Source organism: Leptopilina heterotoma, unplaced genomic scaffold, assembly GCF_015476425.1.
Source record: "Leptopilina heterotoma isolate Lh14 unplaced genomic scaffold, ASM1547642v1 Lhet_63, whole genome shotgun sequence".
NCBI lineage: Eukaryota > Metazoa > Arthropoda > Insecta > Hymenoptera > Figitidae > Leptopilina > Leptopilina heterotoma.
The window spans coordinates 3,776,887-3,799,527 of record NW_025111149.1 but is presented as its reverse complement, the minus strand read 5'-3'; the positions used below and the strand labels follow the sequence as shown (position 1 = coordinate 3,799,527).

The 22,641-nt window shown below is 24.3% G+C and overlaps 1 protein-coding gene and 1 non-coding gene across 2 annotated transcripts; both read left to right on the top strand.

Annotated features, from left to right (window-relative positions):
- The first annotated feature begins 235 nt into the window (after positions 1-235).
- On the top strand, positions 236-21,174 carry LOC122509851 (importin-5). The gene is made up of 12 exons (XM_043624131.1): positions 236-477; positions 5,170-5,319; positions 5,503-5,729; positions 5,823-5,919; positions 10,438-11,003; positions 11,442-11,550; positions 12,409-12,708; positions 15,040-15,222; positions 15,315-16,061; positions 16,131-16,651; positions 16,743-16,962; positions 19,589-21,174. Exons 1-12 carry the CDS (start codon positions 397-399, stop codon positions 19,682-19,684), a joined length of 3,297 nt encoding a protein of 1,098 aa, XP_043480066.1. The 5' UTR covers positions 236-396; the 3' UTR covers positions 19,685-21,174.
- LOC122509892 lies at positions 5,959-6,081 on the top strand. Its single transcript, XR_006302389.1, has one exon.
- Positions 21,175-22,641: the final 1,467 nt, after the last annotated feature.

Genomic DNA, 22,641 nt, shown 5'->3' with positions numbered 1-22,641 from the left:
ATAATAATCGTATAGCGATTATTGACTTTTACAATTAGGAAAAACCTTTAAATATTGCAATACTTTTTAAGAATTAAAGGGCGCTTTTGCGCAAAATCAGACGCCATGTTTTTGTTTATGAAATACTTTTTCACCAGACTGTACTCGAGTCGGAGTTTTTTATTTTGTTTTTAAAAACTGTTAATTACTATAACGCCTTCAAATTAAAAATAAATTCAAATCAAAAGTTGTGTTTTATTGGAAATTATTGGAAAAATTAACAAATTTCGGGACTATTTTTTTTGTAAAAAATAGAAAACTCGAATGTCAAGGAAATATCGATAGGTATCGATGAAGTTAAAGCATCGGTTTTCACACATACAACACTAGTACGCAGTGTGGAATTATTCGTTCATAATGGCGGAAGATCATAGTCAGTTTCAACAACTCTTAAACACACTCCTAAGTACTGATAACGATGTTCGGACACAAGCAGAGGTACGTTAAATTGGTGGTGAATTTTTTATCATCAATTTGATACAATTAATTTCAAAAGGACATTTATTTATTGCCGTTATTAATAACTCATAATCATTGAACACGTTGCCAACGTGTTTGTCATGTCGGTCTCTCCCTCGTGTTTTTCACATTCATCAATAATCTATTATTTAACAGATTCTCCATTCAATTAAATGTTCTTTACAATAATAAATATTTACAACCAGATGACATTTAATATTCGCTAGAAAATTGACAGGTGTTGAATTTCTTGATAATAGTTGAATTATCAAAATGGTGTCGCACGGAAGCACGCGCCCCGCCAAACTTTTATGTTTTTTTTCCTTGACAGTCTCTTTCTTGTTTAAAATTGATTAAAAATTGTTTAGTTAATTTAATTTTTTCATCCAAAAAGTATTTTATGCAAAAAAGAGTAATTTTCTCCAAAAGATTAATTTTTCTATAGTGTCTTGATAACTTTAATTTTATAAATATTTAATGATCTCTATTAGTTTCTTTTCCGCTTTTGCCGCCTTCCTGCGTCTAATCTTTCGAATTTTCTTATCGTGAAGATTTTATAAAAAGAAAACCGGTTTCTTTCAATGAATCCAATAAATTATTATTTAGAAACGAGGTTATGTTGTTCGTCGAGGGCAAAAGATTTTATTTTTTTTGTTTAATTTCGATTTTTTTATGATTTGGAGCAATTTGTAAATTCCATATGGACTAATTTTTATGGTAAAGATATTTTCGGGAGTACTTGAAGCACGTTGCTTTGTTATATCAATCTGTTACATAAAAGTATCATGAGATGAATCACGCTTTAGAAGGAAGCAATTTTACACATTTTATTCAGGCTTGCCACAGGTCAGGGAATTCAGGGAAAGTAGAATTGGACAGGAAAAAGTCAGGGATTTCAATTAAAGTACTGGAATTCTTTAAAATACTGAATTCATAAGAATATTTTGAATTTTTGTGTATTTTTTATTTGCCTCCTAAACTAAATAAAATTACCACGAATTTTAATATAAAATCTTCATTTTTTTCTATTTCTGACAATAATTTTTTTAAATAACTTATTTCTTCAAAAACTGTCATAAAATTATTACATATAAATTATTTATTGAATAATTTTAGTTTAATATTTTAAAATTAATAGACTTTAAAAAAAATGCGTTTACAATTTTCAAAAGTAGATGGACATCAAAAGGTTTCAATTTTAAATTTTAGATCATTTCAATTTTGAATTAATTTAATTAGAAAGAACTTAGATTTTTGGAAAATTTTAATAATTCAAATTCTTCTGAAATTAGTTACATTTTTTAATATATATTTAATTAATTATTTAAACTAATGGATTTATAGAAGAATTTTACTCAAAAACAGTAGATAAAAAAAAATTGGATTTTGGAGAAGTTACAAATGATTGCAGAAATTCAATTATTTTCAAAAGTAATGAAATTCTTCTCAGAAATTCAATTATGTTAAATTTTTTTTCAAATTCTAGTCAAAATTTCCATTATCTTCATAGATAATAAAATTCTTCTCAAAAATTTTAACAAAATTCTTGTCAACATTCCAATTTTATCAAAAATTTTCCTCAATTCAATGATTTTCAATATTTATTAATTTAATAAAATTTTCAAAAGAATTCAATTATTTAGAAAAAATTCTAACCAAACATTAAATTATTTACATAAATAATATTTTATTATTTTATATTACATAAATAAAATTTTTATAAATTTCTTCGCAATAATTCAATTATTTTCAAAAATAATAAAACTCATCGCAGAATTTCAATGATTTTTAATACAATTTTAAATCAAATTCCTCGAAAAATGTAATTATTCTTAAACATTTCATTAAAATTTGTCAAAAAAATTAAATATTCAATTCTTGCAACGAAATTCATTATGTATGATAATAATATTCAATTCTTTCAATGAATTTTATTACATTTAAAAAGAATTGAATTCTTTTGAGAAATTTTATTAAAATGGTAGATTTTAAAAATATTTTAATTTCAGCGAAGATTTTCATTATTTGTGAAATGTAATTGAATTCTTGCAAAAAATGTTTGAATTTAATTACATTTTTCGGGGAATTCATTTAAAATTGTATTAAAATTAATTAAAAACCTATGAAAAATCTTATTCTTTATAAAAATAATTGAATTCATGTGAAAAATTTTATTACTTTGTAAAAAAAGGTTTGAATTTGAAATTTTTTGAAAATCTTAATTCCTATATATATATATATATATATATATATATATATATATATATATATATATATATATATATATATATATATATATATATATATATATATATATATATATATATATATACATAATAATAATAATTTTCAAGAATTCTCTATTATTTTGTTAATTCTTATAAATTTAATGAAATTCTCAAACTTGGTATTGATAAAAAGTTTAAATTCTAACATCAAACAATTTTTTTACAATATTATTCAATTAGTGAACTGAATTTTATTTGCCACTTTTGTTTGACAAAAATAAATTGATTAAAGACACTTAAATTTTGAAGTTTAAATATTAAGTATGTTTTTTAGATTAAAATAGTGTTTTTCAATTAAATCTTTAGAATTTTTATTTCTTTTGGTAAATTCAGTCTCCTATAAAATGATAATTCAATAAACTTAAAAAAAAATTCCGCATTTTTTACATTTTTTGATACTCTTGCCATTCCGGTTACGCAGAATCGAGTACTTTATTTATTTCAGAAAAAATAATACTTATAAATTCTATTAAACATTCCTTTCCTTCAATTATCAACATTTCAATGTATTCAATATATTTTTCGGATGAATACTAACAATTATTAGGGTAGGCGAACACTATTTTAAAAAAAAGTATTTTCTACACCTTTTTGTCTAAAAAGGCGATTTCTAATTAAATCTGTTTTCTAAAAAAAATTTTTATAAAAAGTTATAATTTCTAATGTTTATTTTCCTAAAATTTCTAAAATTCCATAATTTTTATAAAAATTAGAAAATTGTTTAAAAATAAAGATTAAATTTTCTGTTTCTCAATTACAATTCTGTTTACAAAATTATAAGTTTCTTTTTGAAAATGAAGAAAATTTTTTATAAAATTACTATTTGTTATCACAATTTGTTAACAAAATTCTATTCTTCTTTGAAAAAAAATAATTTGCATCATTTTTACATTTAAATTTCCAAAGTTAATATATTTATAAAAAATTTTTTTAGAAAATTTTAAATATCTTTAGGGAAAAAATCCCTATAATTTGTTAATTACGATTTTTAACTAGATTATTTAAAAATTTTGTTAAGTAATTTGCATAATTTCTATTTTTTATTATAATTTTTTAACGAAATATCAAGTATTTTTTTAAAGAATTAACAAATTTTCGTAAATTTTATTTTTTAATCATATGTACTTATTGATCGTGATTACAAAAATAGAATATTGTTAGAAAAATGAAAAATTTTGAAAATTACCTTTATTAGAAAAAAGTTTTTTAGAAATTCACCTTTATTAGAAAAAAAAATTTTAGAAAATACGATTTAGAAAAACTGTACCCCAACCATTATTAGAAACATAAGAATGAAAATTAAAATATTTGCAGAAATTATAATTTATAAATCTTTTGAGTTTGAATTTTATTACATTTATATGAGCTTAAAAAATGTTTGAGGGATTTCATGAGAAAATTACATGTATAAAAATTACATTTGAAACTTGAGTTGAGTAGAGGCATGTTTTTTCACTTGGTAATTATATTTATTTTAATAACAGAAGCCATTAAAAAATCGCAAAAGGATCCAAGGCAAGAAAAGTAGTAATTTTGATTTTTTGAGGATTTTCTAAAAATCTTGGTATTTAAACTAAATTATAATTTCCACCCCTTGGAAGCAATTTTTTTCGTTTGCTAATTATTTATTTTAATGTTAGAAGTCATTAAAAAATTTTGCAAGAAGATCGAAGGCGGGAAAGCAGTGATTTTTATTTATTTTATATTTTAGGATTTCTGAAAAATCCGTGACAAAAAATAAAAATCACTGCTTTCCCCGCCTTCGATCTTCTTGCAATTTTTTTAAATGGCTTCTGAGGCGTGGAAATGATAATATAGTTAAAATACCGAGATTTTTTAAAAAATCATAACTATTGTAAACATGCAAGAATATAAATTGAAATTATTAAATTTTTTCTGTGGAAAGCAGGTAGGCAGATTGCTACCGTGGCAATTCTTTAAATCATTAACGCGCGCATCGCGCGCGTAGGAATTTGCTAGTGGAATAATAATAATAATAATAATAATAATAATAATAATGATTAAATATTTATTTAAAAAATAAGTTATTGATGTTTTAGAATAATTTTACAATGAAAGAAATTCGTAAATAAATGTAATAGAACATTTTTTTGAGTATCTAATCATTTTTAGAGTGAATCAGAATATTCTTCAGAGTCAGGGAAAAAGTCGAAATTTTTTCTGGAAGTCAGGGAAAAGTCAGGGAAAAACAAAATTAATTTTTTGTGGCAACCCTGTTATTGCAATATTTCAATGAATATTTTTATTTGAGAATAGGAAAATATATTAATATCATTTTTAAAATAAAATGGCATTAGAGATAATGAGTTATTTTCAAAATTGTGGACCATTAAATAACTTTTAAAAAACGATTATCTTTTAGGAAGCATATAAGAATATTCCCTTGGAAAATAAAGTCGAATTCCTAGTAAGCTTCATTTGTAACACTTCTTATGTGGAGGACTTAAGATCAATGGCTGCAGTTTTACTGCGCCGGCTATTTTCATCAGAATTTATGGAATTTTATCCCAAGGTAATTAAAAATGAATTATATTAAGAATAATAATTTTAATATGTATTAATTATTAATAGTTTAGTTATTTAACAGTTATTAATTACTTTAATAGGTAGTTAATAATTTCACTAAAATTTTTATTTTATCATCAATTTAATGCGAATTTAACCTTATTTTTTTAAAATGTAAAATTTTTTTTAGATTCCACCGGAAGGACAAGCTCAACTTAAAGAACAAATTCTTCTGGCGGTGCAAAATGAACAGAGCGATAAAAATCGTCGGAAAATATGTGAGGTCGTTGCGGAAGTTGCACGAAATTTAATTGACGAAGATGGTAACAATCAATGGCCAGAGTTCCTGCAATTCTTATTTCAGTGCGCGAATGGACCAGTGCCAGAACTTAAAGAAAGTGCTCTTCGTATGTTTACGTAAGTTTAATTTTAAATAAAACCAAAAGGTAAATCAAAACATTCTTTTGAAATCAAATTTTTTTCTAAAACATTTCATGTAATTAATTTCAGATCGGTTCCCGGCGTTTTTGGCAATCAACAAGCTCACTATCTTGAATTAATTAAACAAATGCTACAACAATCAGTTATAGACTCGGCAAACTATGAGGTAAAAATACGTACATACAATGAAAATATCTAATTATTTTGGGAGATAGATACACGAGAATTTTTCATAATCTCGTCACGGATTCTCCCTAAATTAAAGAAGCCTTCTGATGACTGCAAATTGTCAAGTATTAATTTTCAGACAGATACGAGGCTTACATTTTAATTATTCAGTTAGAAATTGATGTTCACAGGGTTACCGCAAATCAGGGGAATCAGGAAAAAGACGGGGAATTTTAAAAGTTCAGAAAAAAAATTAAATTTTTAGAATTCATAAGATTTGTATCTTTTTTCTTTGACTTATAAACTAAAATTACCGCGAATTTTAATAATTAAAGAACCTTAAATTCTTTCTAATTCTGACAATAATTGATTTGAAATAAATTTAATTCTTGGAGAACTATCATATAATTATTTTCGATATCTACAATTTTCATAAAATTTCCCAAAGGAATTCAATTATTAAGAAAAAAATGTTGATGAAATTCTACGCAAACATTCAATTATTTTCATAAATAATACAATTTTCACAAGAATTTAATTATTTTCAATAAAATATTATTAAAATTTAAATAATTCAATTATTATCAAAAATAATACAATTTTTCACGAGAATTCTATTGTTTAGAAAAATAATAAATTTTTTCACGATGAATTCAATTAATTTTTTAATTTTTACTAAAAGTGATGGTAAAAATCCAATTATATTCATAAATAATAAAACTCATTACAGGATTCAAATTACTTTTAATATAGTTTTTAATGAATTCTTAGAAAAATGCAATTATTCTTAAAAATTTTATTAAAATTATTGGACAGAATTCAATCATATTGAAAAATTTTGATAAAATCCTTTATAAAAATTCAACCTTCATAAATAATAAAATTGTAACAGGTATTTAATTATTTAAAAAATTTTAATATTACTTTCCTCAGACTTCAATTATTTTCATAAATATTAATATTCTTTAATTAATAATTATTTTTAATACAATTTTAATAAAATTCATCAAAAAATGCAATTATTCTTAAAAATTTTATTAAAATTCGTCGGGAGAATTCAATTATTTAAACAATTTTTGATAAAATTCTGTATAAGAAATAAAGGGCTTAGGGGGTTAAGTGTGCAAAAAGTGCCCCCGCATCTATTTTTCTCAAATTTGGCCCATATATTACTATCCATATGACTATAACTTTCTGCAATTTTGAACTCAAAATTCGCTTTTTTGGGGGACTTATGGAGGGGGAAAGCAAAATCAAAAAACTTATTTTTCTCGAAAACTACTGAACCGATTTTAATGAAATTTTAAGAGATTGTAAATATAGATAATAAGATTTTAAAAAAAAATCAAAATTTTTTTTCAAAAAAAATTTTTTAAATTTTCAAAATTTTTTTTAGGGTTATTTTTTGAAGTGACCACTTTCTCTTTTGGTGTAAAAAGTACCTTATAATGTCCCCTTTAACATATATTTTTTCCAAATTTTTTAAAAATATAGTTTTTGAGTACAATGTCAAAAACCATGGTCATGCTATTTGTCACGTACGGTAATACACATATATTCATATGGGCAATTTCACGTGTTAGGGTATAGCCAAATAAGTATGGCAAAAGTGACCCGAATATATTTTTTGGAACTTATGGAGGGTAAAAAATCGAAAAACGCATTTTTCTCAAAAACTACAGTATGCATTTTAATCAGCTTTGAATATGTTGGAAAGACAATAATTAAAAAGATTCCAAAAAAAATTTCAAATTTTTTTTTTTTAATTTTAAAATAAAATTTTTTTGAAATTTTCAGAAAAAAATTTTTTTAGTTTTATTAATGTGAAATTTTTATGTATTTTCTCATTTCATTCTCTTATGTGATCTACTTAATAAAGAAATTTTGCCTGACATGATTTCAGGGTGTGTCACGGTAAATAACTCAAAAACCATACCCGGTACATTTTTATATTGTATGTAAATGGTTAATTTTAAAAAACCTGTCAAATATTTTTGCTACTTATTACTAGTGGGTTATTGAGGTTGCTAAATACAAATCTGAAGTTGATATAAAAAATATTTTTAGACAAACAAAAAAATTTGGAAAATTTTAAAATCAAATTTAGGATTTTTTGAGTTTTTTTACAGTGTCGCACTCTAAATATCTCAATATCGCCATTATTTTTTAAAAAGTAAGACTGTTAAAAAAGTTAAATGAAAAAAGTGTGATGTACCGCTTCAACGATCCAAAAAGAAAAAAATTTTAAATGCCAAAATAAAATTTTTTGGATGTTTCTTTGGAAATAATTTTTTTTAACATCGATTTCAGACTTGTATTCAAAAAACCCCTAAGTATTAATTTGTAATTTAATAAATAATTAATTAATTAACCATTTACATACAATACAAAAATGTACCGGGTTTGGTTTTTGAGTTATATATCGTGACACCCTGAAATCATGTCGGGCAAAATTTTTTTATTAAGTAGATCACATAAGAGAATGAAATGAGAAAATACATAAAAATGTCACATTAATAGAACTAAAAAAATTTTTTTTTGAAAATTTCAAAAAAATTTCATTTTGAAATTTAAAAACAAAAAAGGTTTTTGGAATTTTTTGAAAATAAAATTTGAAATTTTTTTTGGAATCTCTTTAATTGTCTTTTCAACATATTCAAAGCTGATTAAAATGCATACAGTAGTTTTTGAGAAAATGCGTTTTTCGATTTTTTTCCCCTCCATAAGTTCCAAAAAACTCAAAATTTTGAGTTAAAAATTTCAAAAAGTTATTTTTAAATGGGTAGGAATGCATGGGAAAAATATATTCGGGTCACTTTTTCCATACTTATTTGGCTATACCCTATCACATGAAATTGCCCATATGTACATATGTGCATTACCGTACGTGACAAATAGCATGACCGTGGTTTTTGACATTTTACTCAAAAACTATATTTTTTAAAAATTTGGAAAAAATATATGTTAAAGGGGACATTATAAGGTACTTTTTACAACAAAAGAGAAAGTGGTCACTTCAAAAAATAACCCTAAAAAAAATTTTGAAAATTTCAAAAATTTTTTTTGAAAAAAAATTTTGATTTTTTTTTTAAAATCGTATTATCTATATTTACAATCTCTTAAAATTTCATTAAAATCGGTTCAGTAGTTTTCGAGAAAAATAAGTTTCTTGATTTTGCTTTCCCCCTCCATAACTCCCCCAAAAAAGCGAATTTTGAGTTCAAAATTGCAGAAAGTTATAGTCATATGGATAGTAATATATGGGCCAAATTTGAGAAAAATAGATGCGGGGGCAGTTTTTGCACACTTAACCCCCTAAGCCCTTTTAATAAACATTCAATTATTCAATAAATTCTTTCTTTTATAAAATACTTGATTTCTCGTACAATTTTCTAATAAAAATTTATTTAAAAATGTATTTTATATAAAGTTTTAGATAATAATTGAATATTAGAAGCTTTATAGGATGAATTCAAATCTTTGAAAATCTGAATTTTTCACACTTTTAATTAACAACTCTAGAAAACTATTATTTAAAATTTTAATTCCATTCTGTTAAAATTAGTCTCTTAAATTAAGTCTTTTTAAAATAATTGAAATTTGGAAAAGTTACAAATAACTGCATTTTTTAGAAATAATTGAATTTTGAAATGTTTTCAAATTCAAATATTTGAAAATCTGAATTTTTCATACTTTTAATTAATAATTCTGTCAAACTAATTTTTTTGTAAAATTTTAATTTAAATTTTAAATTATTTAATTTAATTTTGATTATTATTTGAAATTATTTAAAGTTTTTATTTTCAAATATATATGTAATTGAAGAATTTCCGAATAATTGGAATTTCGTAAAATTGAATTGTAAACAAATGAATTCGAAAATTCTCAAAGAACTTTGTCAAAAATTATTAAAAATAATTGATTTAAAGAAGAATTTTAGTTAAAAATTCTAGAAAATAATAATTAAATTGAAATGATGAAAATAATTTTGAGGAAGTTAGAGTAACAATATTCTAATAATAATAATGATGGCTTTATCGATCACTCCGAGTCATTCAGAATAATGAAAAAAAATAAGAAAATTTTTTTCTTTACGTTTCAACGGCACAGCCGTCCTCTTTAGAAACTGAAAGTTTATTATAATTTATAAATATATGTACATAAAATTCATTAACAATTAAAAATTATTTTACAAAAAAAAAATTATTCGGTGTTAAAAATTACTTGGTGTTATTAAATAACACCGAGTGATAAATTCAAATCAATATTAATATTCTAATAAGTTATTGAATTTCAAAAGGTTTGAATTTGAAATTTTTGAAAATCTCAATTCCTATCTTTAGGGTCAGGGGAAAAGTCAAAATTTTGTCTGGAAATCAGGGGGAAAAAATTAAAGATTTGTGGTAATCCTGATGTTACTTAATTTTAACTTGAATTTAAATCTTTTTAAATGAAATTAAAATGTTAAATTAAATTTCCAATTAATTTAAAAATGTGTTCCAATTTTTCCGTTTAGGTTCGATTTCAAGCAGTAAGAGCGATAGGTGCATTTATAATGCTTCACGACAAGGAAACAAATATTCAAAAGCATTTTTCTGAACTTTTACCAGCAATCGTTCAGGTGACGGCTCAATCAGTTGAGAAGCAAGAGGATGAAGCATTACTTAAAGTTTTAATTGATCTGGCAGAATCGACGCCTAGATTTCTTCGACCACAATTAGAGAATATAATGGAAATGTGCATGAAAATATTTTCCAACGAGGAAATGGGAAATTCATGGAGACAATTGGCTCTTGAAGTTTTAGTAACACTCGCTGAAACAGCACCGGCAATGGTGCGTAAAATTGGTGGGAAATATATTGAAACTCTCGTTCCATTGGTGCTGAAAATGATGACTGATCTTGAAGATGACGACGAATGGAGTTTCGCTGACGAAATTATTGAAGAAGATAACGATAGTAATAATGTTGTGGCAGAAAGTGCTTTAGATAGATTGGCATGTGGTTTAGGTGGTAAAACAATGTTACATCATATTGTTCAAAATATTCCAACAATGTTGAATAATCAGGATTGGAAATACAGGTATTGAATTGAATCTTTACTTTTTGAAAGTAAAAAGCAAGTCTTGTAAAAAAATTATGAAAGAAAAAAACTCCATAGAAAGTCAGCAATTGAGTTTGAATTCTAAATTTGAAGGCGTTACATCTATGGTAGAGAAAATGATGCACTTTTCTATTTCTTTCTGTTGTACTAACAGTTTGAATTTTGAAAAGTACGTCAAAATGTTTCTAGAGTTGTTTGCAATTTCCACATAAATTGCCTTTATGAATTAGGAACAAACAATTTTATGGGTCTAGGATTATTATCATAATTATTATGAATTATGAAATTATTTATGGTTTTAAATCTTTCATTATTTAATATATATACTGAATATAATATTAGAATTAATAATATAATTTTAAATTACTATTACTATTAAATTACCAAAGGAAGAAATTAATTTCAATAATTTTACAGACATGCCGCATTAATGGCGATTTCCGCTGTTGGAGAGGGCTGTCACAAGCAAATGAAAGAAATTCTAAAAGAAATTATGGATGGAGTTGTGAATTTCCTACAAGACCCAGTGAGTGTAATTTGAAATTAATTAATTATTTAGGCCACGAATCGAGTCAGCGGTCGAATTCATTGAAATTCTGAAAGCGTTACGTTTGTGGCAGAGTAAGCCGATGGAATAAGTCTCTATTCAGTTTGTCGTTTTGACGGCTGATTTTTAGACCCTCCTGAGGAAGTTCTTGAGAGTTGACTGTATTATTTTCATGATACAATCATAGTTTTAGAACGCACAAAATTATTTATCGATTTTTCATTTTCAAATCGAAAAATGTAATAATTTTAATTATTGACTTTTACAACATTAGTTAACTTTAATCTTTAGTTAATTATAATGTTAGTTCATTTTAACTAAAAGAGTTAAATAGGACAGAATTCGTACTCATCTACCAAAACAAATTTACCACTTTTTTACGATTTGATACTATTTGGATACTTTTTTTAGACTTTTGCCACTAAAAGCTACTTTTTTTTCTTTTTTTGAGAATTCGACAGTTAATAATTGAAATAAAAAAATTAATATTTACTTTCTTCAAAATAATTATAAATTTAGTCATCGCCAATTCACATTATTTCTTTAGCATACAAAAATAATTTTGTTATTAAATTTAACTTTATTAATCAAAAATAATCTAATCTAATCTTAGTGGATTCAAATTCAAAGAAATTACAATAAATTAACTAATTTAAAAGTTAATTTGTTTAATCTAATATTTTAAACTTACTTTTTTCAGTCTTAAAGCTATTTTTTTTTAATTAATTAACGAGTACGAAACCTGAACTTAAGTTAATTTTAACTTTAGTAAATTTACTTAAATTTAGAGAGTGAGTAAAATTTTCTAATATAGGAAATAAATAATTAATTTTTTAGCATCCACGTGTAAGATATGCGGCTTGTAACGCAGTGGGACAAATGTCAACAGACTTTGCGCCAACATTTGAGAGAAATTTCCACGAGAAAGTAATACCAGGACTTTTAATGGTGTTGGATGATAATGCGAATCCACGAGTCCAAGCACACGCTGGCGCGGCGCTTGTAAACTTCAGCGAAGATTGTCCCAAACACGTTTTGCTTCCCTATTTAGATGGAATAATGGGAAAATTGGAGTCGATACTAACTGCTAAATTTCAGGAATTGGTAGAAAGAGGAACGAAACTTGTTTTAGAACAGGTTAGTACCTTTTTATTTTTACTTTCTTTTTCCGTTTTATTCTTCCCACTTAATTTTGTCTGAGACTTTTTTTTATTTAAGGGCATTTTAACCTTTATGACGTCAAAGTTTTATTTATTTATTATTTTAATATTTTATTTTTATTTAGGTTTTCTTATTTAACACATGCTTTGAATAAATTGTGATTGAACCATTAGCAGGGTTGCCGCAGGTCAGGGAAAAGTCAGGAATTTTAATTAAAGTACTGGAAAAAATTTAATTTTTAGAATCATAAGAAAATTTTAAATTTTGGTGTCTCTTATGTTGCCTCATGAACTATGAAATTACCACGAATTCTAATACTTATTTCTTCAAAAACTATCATAAAATTATTACTAATAAATTATGTAATTAATAATTTTACTTAAATATTTTAAAATTAATTCAATTTAAAAAGAATTGCGTTTACAATTTTCATAAATAGATAAACTTCAAAACGTTTCAATTTGAAATTTTAGAAAATTTCAATTATGAATGAATTTAATTAGAAAGAACTTACATTTTTTAAAAACTTTAATAATTCAAATTCTTCTGAAATTAGTTACATTTTTTAATATATATTTAATTAATTATATAAACTAAGGGATTTATAGAAGAATTTGAGTTAAAACCTCTAAAAGAAATTGAATTTTTGAGAAAATGTTTGCAGAAATTCAATTATTTTCAAAAGTAATAAAATTCTTCTGAGAAATTCAATTATGTTAAATATTTTTTAAAAATTCTCGTCAAAATTTCAATTATTTTTAAAAATAATTAAATTCTTCTCCGAAATTCAATTATTTTTAAACATTTTGATAAAATTCTAAGCAAAAACTAAATTATTTCCATAAATATTAAAAATTTCACAGGAATTCAACTATTTACAAATATTTAAAAATTTCTTTGCAATAATTCAATTAATTCATAAATAATAAAATTCTTTACAGTGATTCAATTATGTTCAAAAATATTAAAATTCTTTTTAAGAATTCAATTATTTCTTATAGAAATTTCTAATACAAATTGATTTAAAAATGAATTTCATAGTTAAAATTTTAGATTATAATTGAATATTAAAAGCATTATAGAGTGAATTTTTTTAGAAATAATTGAATTTTGAAAAGGTTTCAAATGAAAATTGAAAATTTTTAATTTTTCATACTTTTAACAAATAATTCTAAAGAATTAATTTTTTTTGAAAAAGTTTAAATTTTTTAAAAATTATTTGAAGGTTTTATTTTATAAATATATTTAATTGAAAAATTTCCGAATAATCAGAATTTCGTAAAATCGAATTGTAAACAAATAAATTTTTGAAAATTCTCAAGAAACTTTTGCAAAAATTATTAAAAATTATTGATAACTGATGTTGAAGAATTTTAATAATTAAATTTTTAAAAACAATTACATATTTTCGAAAAATTTACTTAAAATTGTATTAAAAATAATTGAAATCCTATGAAAAATTTTAATATTTATGATGAAGGAGAATAAAACAAAAACATTCGGACAATGTTATTTTATTTATTTAACTATGATGTTGATGTTTATTTATTTATTTCAAAATTGGTTTTATAATCTTTTATAGTTATGACTCCAAACTCTATGTTTTCTCTGACGTTTGATGGGTGAATTTGTTTTTATTTTTTGCTGACGAATGTTTATTTATTAATTTTTTTTTGACTCCCTGAAGAGGAAATCATTTAGATTTCGAAACGTTGGAGTAAACTAATTTTAAAAACTATTTGTCCGTTTTATTCTCCTTCACTATAATTACTATTTCTCAGACGTAAAAGATTGAATTTTAATATTTATAAAATTGAATTCGTGTGAAAAATTTTATTAAAATGTATGTAAATAATTTGATTTTTTCTGAAAAATTTTATGGATATTGAAATTATTGTAAGTTGTTAAACTTGAAAAAAGTTTGTATTTTAAATTTTTTGAAAATCTTGATTCCTATGGAATAATAATAATGATTACATTTTTATTTAAAAAATAAGTTATTGATGTAATTCGAATAATTTTTCAATTAAAAAAATTTTTAAATAAACGTAATAGAACATTTTTTTTGAGTATCTAATAATTTTTAGAATAAATTAAAATATTCTTTAATCTCAGGGAAAAGGTCAACATTTTTTCTGAAAAACAGGGAAAAGTCCGAGAAAAACAAAATTAATTTTTTTTTTGCAACCCTGATTAGGTTCAAATAACGTTAATCAAAAATTTTAGTTTACTAAAAATTGTATTTAATGAAAATAATGAAAATTTTGTTGATGAAAGTTGATAATAAAGAACTGAATTTTCCTAAAGGTTGTAACGACAATCGCTTCGGTAGCTGACACATGTGAGGAGCAGTTCGTTAAATATTACGACAGACTGATGCCTTGTTTGAAATACATTATTCAGAATGCAAATCAACAGGAGCATAAAATGCTTCGTGGAAAGACAATCGAGTGCGTGAGTCTTATTGGTTTAGCTGTTGGATCCGAGAAGGTAAAAATATTGTCATATGCACGTTAATATTTTCTATACGTAATATTTATATACCTATTTATTTACTTATTTAATTATTTATTTATTTTCAGTTTATTTCCGATGCCAGTGAGGTAATGGACATGCTTCTAAAAACCCATTCCGAAGGCAATTTATCGGATGACGATCCACAGACGAGCTATTTAATATCCGCTTGGGCGAGAATTTGTAAAATTCTCGGCAAACAATTCGAGCAATATTTGCCATTGGTTATGGGACCAGTATTACGTACAGCAGCTATGAAGCCAGAAGTTGCGTTGCTAGACAATGAAGATATGGAAGGAGTCGAGGGCGACCTCGATTGGCAATTCATTTCTCTTGGAGAACAACAAAATTTTGGAATTAAAACTGCTGGATTAGAAGATAAGGCGTCAGCATGTGAAATGCTTGTTTGTTATGCTCGTGAATTGAAGGAAGGATTTGTAAATTATGCCGAGGAAGTTGTTAGTCTAATGGTGCCTATGTTAAAATTCTATTTTCACGATGGTGTACGAACAGCTGCGGCCGAAAGTTTACCATGTCTACTAGATTGTGCCAAAATAAAAGGACCTCAATATCTTCAGGGAATGTGGGCCTATATTTGTCCCGAATTATTAAAGGCCATTGAATCAGAACCAGAATCAGAAGTTCTATTGGAATTGCTCTGCTCGCTGGCAAAATGTATCGAGACTCTTGGTGCCGGTTGTTTAGACACACAGCCAATGGCTGAACTCTTACGAATTCTAGATAAACTTCTTAATGAACATTTCGAACGGGCTGTGCAAAGATTGGAGAAACGAAAGGATGAAGATTATGATGAGGTAAGTTTAAATACTATTCTTTTTCTTTTTTCTTTTGGCAATTTTACTAATTTAAAAATAATTCAAAAGGTGGTTGAAGAACAACTCGCGGACGAGGACAATGATGATCTCTACACATTAAGTAAAATATCGGAAATTCTACACGCTCTGTTTGTGACACATAAATCAACATTCTTTCCCTTCTTCGATCAAATTTGTGGACATTTCGTGAAACTTTTGGCACCGGAACGTTCATGGTCGGATCATCAATGGGCTTTATGTGTTTTTGATGATGTGATCGAATTCGGAGGACCTGATTGTGTTAAATATCAGGAATTCTTCTTGAGACCAATGATTCAATACATAACGGACGAGTCCGCCGAAGTTAGGCAAGCAGCAGCTTATGGTTGTGGAGTTTTGGGACAATTTGGAGGAGAGGCTTTTGCACAGGCTTGCGCCGAGGCTTTGCCAAGGTTAGTCGAGGTGATAAATAAACCGAAATCAAGAGCACCTGAAAACGTGAATCCAACGGAAAATGCCATTTCGGCAATTACGAAAATTCTCAAATACAATAATTCAGCGATAAATGTCGACGAGATGCTTCCACATTGGTGAGTGAAATTCAATTACTGTGGAATTTCAGATAAATTGTTAAGTCAATAATTATGATTTTGATAAAATTTATTTATTGAAATGCTCTAGGTTGTCTTGGTTACCAGTTGTTGAAGATGAAGATGAAGCACCACATGTATACGGTTATCTTTGTGATTTGATAGAAGCAAATCATCCAGTAGTTTTAGGCATGAACAATACAAATTTACCAAGATTAATTAGCTTTTTCGCGGAAGCACTTCACAAAGATGTGGTACCAACTTCGAGTCCAGTGATGCCAAGGATAATCAGTATCGTTAGGCAAATTCAAGTGAGTTAAATTTAAAAAGAAATTCTTTCAGGGTTGCCACAGATCAAGGAAAAGTCAGGGAATTTTATCAAAAGTACTGTAGAAAAAATTAACTTCTTAGAATTTATAAAAAAAATTCAGTCTGGTTTTTGGTGTTATAAATATTGAAAAAATTTCATTATTAAGAAACTTTATTGTTTTGTTTGTCTTATAAACTTTGAAATTATTAAGCATTTTAATACAAAACCTTAAGTTCTTTCTATTTCTAACAATAATTGAAATTAATTGAATGTGAAATTTAATTTATTTAAATTAATTGAATTCCTGAAGATCTATCATAAAATTATTACTTTCAAATTATTTAGCGAATAATTTTACATAAAAAATTGGAAAATAATTTAATTTTAATAGACTTGATAGAATTACAATTTTTATAAATAATCGAATTTTAAACGGTTTCAAATTGAATTTTTAGAAAATTTAAATATAATATTTTTACTTGAAAATTCCAAAAATAATTTTATTTTAGTATAGTTGCGTTTAAAATTTTTATAAATAATTGCATTTCAAAAGGTTTCAAATTGAAGTTTTAGTAAATTTGATTTTAATCATTTTACTTAAACATTTAATAATGTTATTTCAAAATACAAAAAATAATTTAATTTTAGTAGAGTTGCGATTTGAAATTTTTATATACAATTTAATTTCAAAAGGTTTCAAATTTTAGAAAATTTAAATTTAATAATTTTACTTAAAAATTTCAAAAATAATTTAATTTTAGTATGTAGTTGGGTTTAAATTTTTTTATAAGTAATTGAATTTCAAAAGGTTTTAAATTGAAGTTTTAGAAAAATTGAATTTGAATTTAATAATTTTACTTAAAAATTCAAAAAATAATTTTATTTTAATAGTTGCGTTAAATATTTTTAATTAATAATATTGAATTTCAAAAGGTTTTAAATTGAAGTTTTAGAAAATTTGAATTTAATAATTTTATTTATTTATTTACGGGCATTGAGTCCCATTCATACATAAAATACTAAAAGTATTTAACAGTTGTAAACAATATAATAAACGTTAGGCTGCGTTATTATTATTAAATATTAAATAACAATTTACGTAAATCGATAACAAAACCTGACAAGGAGTTATTTACTTAGAATTTCAAAAAATAATTTAATTTTAGTAGAGTTGTGGTTTAAAATTTGTCTAAATAATTTAATTTCAAAAGGTTTTAAATTAAAAAGATTTTAAACAAAATTTTATAATTTTTATTAAGTATTTAATAATTTTACTCAAAGATTCCAAAAATAATTTAATTTTATCATAGTAGCGTTTAAACATTTTATAAATAATTGAAATTAAAATAATTACCAATAGAAGTTTTAGAAAATTTGAATTTAATAATTTTACTTAGAAATTTCAAAAATAATTTAATTTTAGTAGAGATGCGTTTAAAAATTTTTTAAATATAATTTAATTTCTAAATGTTTCAAGAGGAAGTTTTTTAAATTCGAGTTTAAAAAGTTTTAGAATTATTTTAGATAAACTTTCATTTTTTCTTTGAATAATTATTAAATTCTCAAAGATCTTTGTCAATAATTATTAAAAATAATAATTGATTTCGAAAAAAATTTAAGTTAAAAATTACAGAAAATAAATGAATTTTAGAGTTATTAGTAGAAATTTCTGGAAATAATTTAAAAAAATTTCAAATTAAATTTTTTTTGAAATTTGTGTTTTAAATAGTTTTAATTAAAGTTACGAATATATTTTTTTTAATTTGATATCTAAATTCTATTGAAATTAATTGATTTTTTGAGAATACATTTGAAATTTCCAAAAATAATTTGATTTTAAAAGAGTTACGTCTACAATTATTATGAATAATAATTGAATTTCAAAAGGTTTCAAGTTGAAATTTTAGGAAATATTAATATTAATTTATTTTAATTGTATATTTTAAAGAATTTAGTTTTTGAAAAATTTTAATTAAAAATTCTAAAGAAGTTAGTTTTTGAAAAATTGTAATTGAAAATTCTAAAGAAGTTAATTTATGAAAAATTTGTATATTTAAATTTTTTGATATTAGTCTATTTTTTGGGTGTATTTAGTTAAAAAAATTTCAACTAATCGAAATTTCGTAAAATTAAATTATAAACATGTAGATTTTAAAAATATTGTAGGTGAACTTTCCTTTTTTAAGTAATATTGGATTTTCAAAGAAAATAATTTAATTGAAATCATGAAAATAATTTTCGACAAGTTACAATAGCAAATGTTATAAATTATCGAATTCAAAAAAAAAATTTCAAATTTTTGAAAATTTTCTGTAGAAAAATAATTTAATATTTATCTAAAAAAAACTATTTGTGTTTCCGAATATTTTCACAGTTAAAGATATTCATAAATAATTAAATGTATTAGAAACATTAATTGTGTATCTAATAATTTTTAGAGTAATTCAGAATATTCTTCAATTAAAAATTCTTTTCTTCATTGAAAAAATCAAAATTCTCTCTAAAAATCAGAGGAAAGCAAAATAAAATTTTTGTGGCAAACCCTATATTTGGTATTAATTCAAAAAAGAATAAAAACAGTGATTAAATTTAATTAACAATTAAACTAATTGAATATAATTTTACAGAGCAACGAAACAATGTTCCAAGCATGTATAACTTCTTTGACGACAGATCAACAACACGCTCTCCACGAGGCACTCAGTGGACAAGCAACAAATTAAGTTTGCAACATTCGACAAACTTTTTTCTAATTGACGTAAATTTACGTTTTCAACCCCTGAGATAAAAAAACGAAAGGATCACTGATATCTAGAGGTAGCTAGAATGTACCTAATTTTCACAATCGATTTTTTGTCTCAGCCTAAAAAAAACGACCATCATTTTACAACAAGGTGCATTCGTCTGTTTTTGCTTACTCGCTCTGTTATTGTTAATATTTTTCAAATCGATTCTTTAAAATAAATCCCGAAAGAAACTCGAATGTTAAATGCTCGAAAATGTAAATTGTGAATTCGCATACAAACACTAAATTATAAATAGTCCACAGTTTCGTCGGTTTAAGTGTAAAATATAAATGAAATTGAGTCTGCGGCTCACCCATTAAAAACGAAACTTGGACCTTTTTTTCTACAAATTTTTTTTATATATGAAAATTTTTTTTCTTCGTCTTTATTGGTAAAATTGTGTAGCTTGACGAAGGTACACAGTTGTTTGGAATCACTTTTCAAAAATAACGTGTAGCCTCAAATATCATCTATTCGACATTTTTTTATTATTAATTTTTTCCTTTGTATTCCGACATTTGTTGATCATGTGTCGTGAACAATAATTTCGACTTAATAATCGATAGTGATTAGCTTAATGTGTCGTTAATAAATTATGAATTCCTGGATGGAATTTTATTTTTTTCATGTTCTTCAAGTTGTAAACGTTTAAGTTATTTCTGTATAATTAAATTAAAAAACTTTTTAAAGTCGAATAATTTAATTTTTGTATTATTTATTTTAAAGTGTCGTTTAAATTTACCGTTTTTTGAATAAATCATCCTAATTGAATTTTAAAGTGAAATTGTTAGTGAGGAATTTTTTTTTCAACTCGAACGTTTAGAACTTGAGGAACATATTTCTTTGATGTTATTCTAAATCATCGAAGGGATGTTACTTCGTTGCTATAGGAACGCGATGCGATTCGGTTTCTAAAGAGAACACGTTTTAGTAAGATTATATTTACATTTTGATATTTCCCGCCAAATGATGGCTAAAACGATTTTCTAGAGGAGACGTGTGCGAGATTTTATAGAGAACCTTATATTGTATCTGTAAATATTTGAAAAATCAATCCTCCCTCATTGTTATACAGGATGCTTTTGGCATTGCGATCTTGTGTAATCATTCTCATTTCACAAAACAAAAAAAAAATTGTCACTCCGAGTTATTGCCTTCAACAATTTGACAAAATTATGAAAGCAAATAGACTGGAAAAAAGCCACTAACTCATTGCCATCCCTCGAAGGCATGATATTGTGATTTAGGTATTTTATTATTAAATTTAAGTATGATAAATGTTATTTAATAGTAATATCTATAATATCGCAACGTTCAAGTTAGATAGGACGGTGTAAGAGTGCCTCTCGAATGAAAATGTAATTAACAGATTTACTGATTCGCATCCAAAGCTCTTTTTAAAATATCCATTAAATATTATATCAGTAGTTCTTATGTTTCATTCATTTTTTGCGATAAAAAAACATTTTAAAAAACAAAAAAATTAGCATAAGATCGAATTATTCATTCTTTTTAACAAATTTCCTAAATTATTATAAGCGCTTTTTATCTAAGACCTAATATCACAATTGACTATGACTGATGACGTCCATAATTTCATAAAAAAAAATTAATTTTAACAAATATTTATTTTCATAAATTAAATAATAACAAATATCAGAAAATTGACTGACTCAAGGAACAAATATGCAACGAGAGATTTTTGTATAGAATTTAAAAAATTGCTCGTCTTGGACAATTTTCTGAAAATGTTTTTTTTTTAAATAAAATTTTAGTTTATTGATGTGAATATTAATTTTTTTTTACCAATTTTAGAGTTTTAATGAAAATTATCTTTTCGATCGATGGGCGGAAAATGAAACCGTCAAAAAAGAATTTTGAGTTTTTAAATTTCGAGATTGTGGTAAAAGGTAAATTTTTCAAATATATTGAAATATTTCGAATATATACATGAAATCTTTTAAAATAAAAGCAAAATAAAAATAAAAAAAAATTCTTAAATTTGAGCGCTAAAATCAAATTGGCGTTTTAAAATGTAATAAACTCTAATGATGAAAAAAAAAACCGAAAGAAGAGCGAAATCGCAATGATTAAAATTATCATAAGGATTATATAAAGAATTATTTTAAAGTTTGAGTAAAATAAATCTCAGCTTTCTAACAAATTGTTCCTTTTCTTTCTCCTACGAAATTTTGTACTTTAAATTTTTGAATATTTGCACATTTCGAATTTCTAATTGAGTATTAAGCATAAACAGGACCAAGGAATTCAGGGGAAAGTCAGGGATTTTAATTAAAGTACAGGAAAAAATTAAATTTTTAGAATTCATAAGAAAGTTCTGAATTTTTGTGTCTTTATTTGTTTGCCTCATAAATATCTGAAATTGTCACGAATTCTAATACAACAAATTCAATTTATAACTTATTTATTGAATAATTTTACTTAAATATTTCAAAATTAATTGAATTTTAAAAGAGTTCAATTCAATTATTTAAAAATTTGTTAATAAAATTCTGAATGAGAATTTATTTTACAGAAACATTCAATTATCCAATATATTATTTATTTATTTATTTTTAATTTTTAGAAATAATTGAATTTTGAAAGGGTTTCAAATTAAAATCTTTGAAATTTTGACTTATACTTCCTTTAACTAACAATTATGTATAGAATTAATTTTTTTGAAAAAGTTTGAATTTTTTAAAAATTATTTAAAGTTTCTATTTTATAATATAGGGGAGACTGGGGCGAAAAGTTAAATTGTGAAAACAGTTAAAATTCATTATCTTTCGAACGGAAATAGTTAGAGCATTGCAATTTTAACTATAGAAGTGTGTTATCACCCTGAATAAATGTCCGGAGTTATGTGACATTCTGCTAATTTTTGTGGTGTC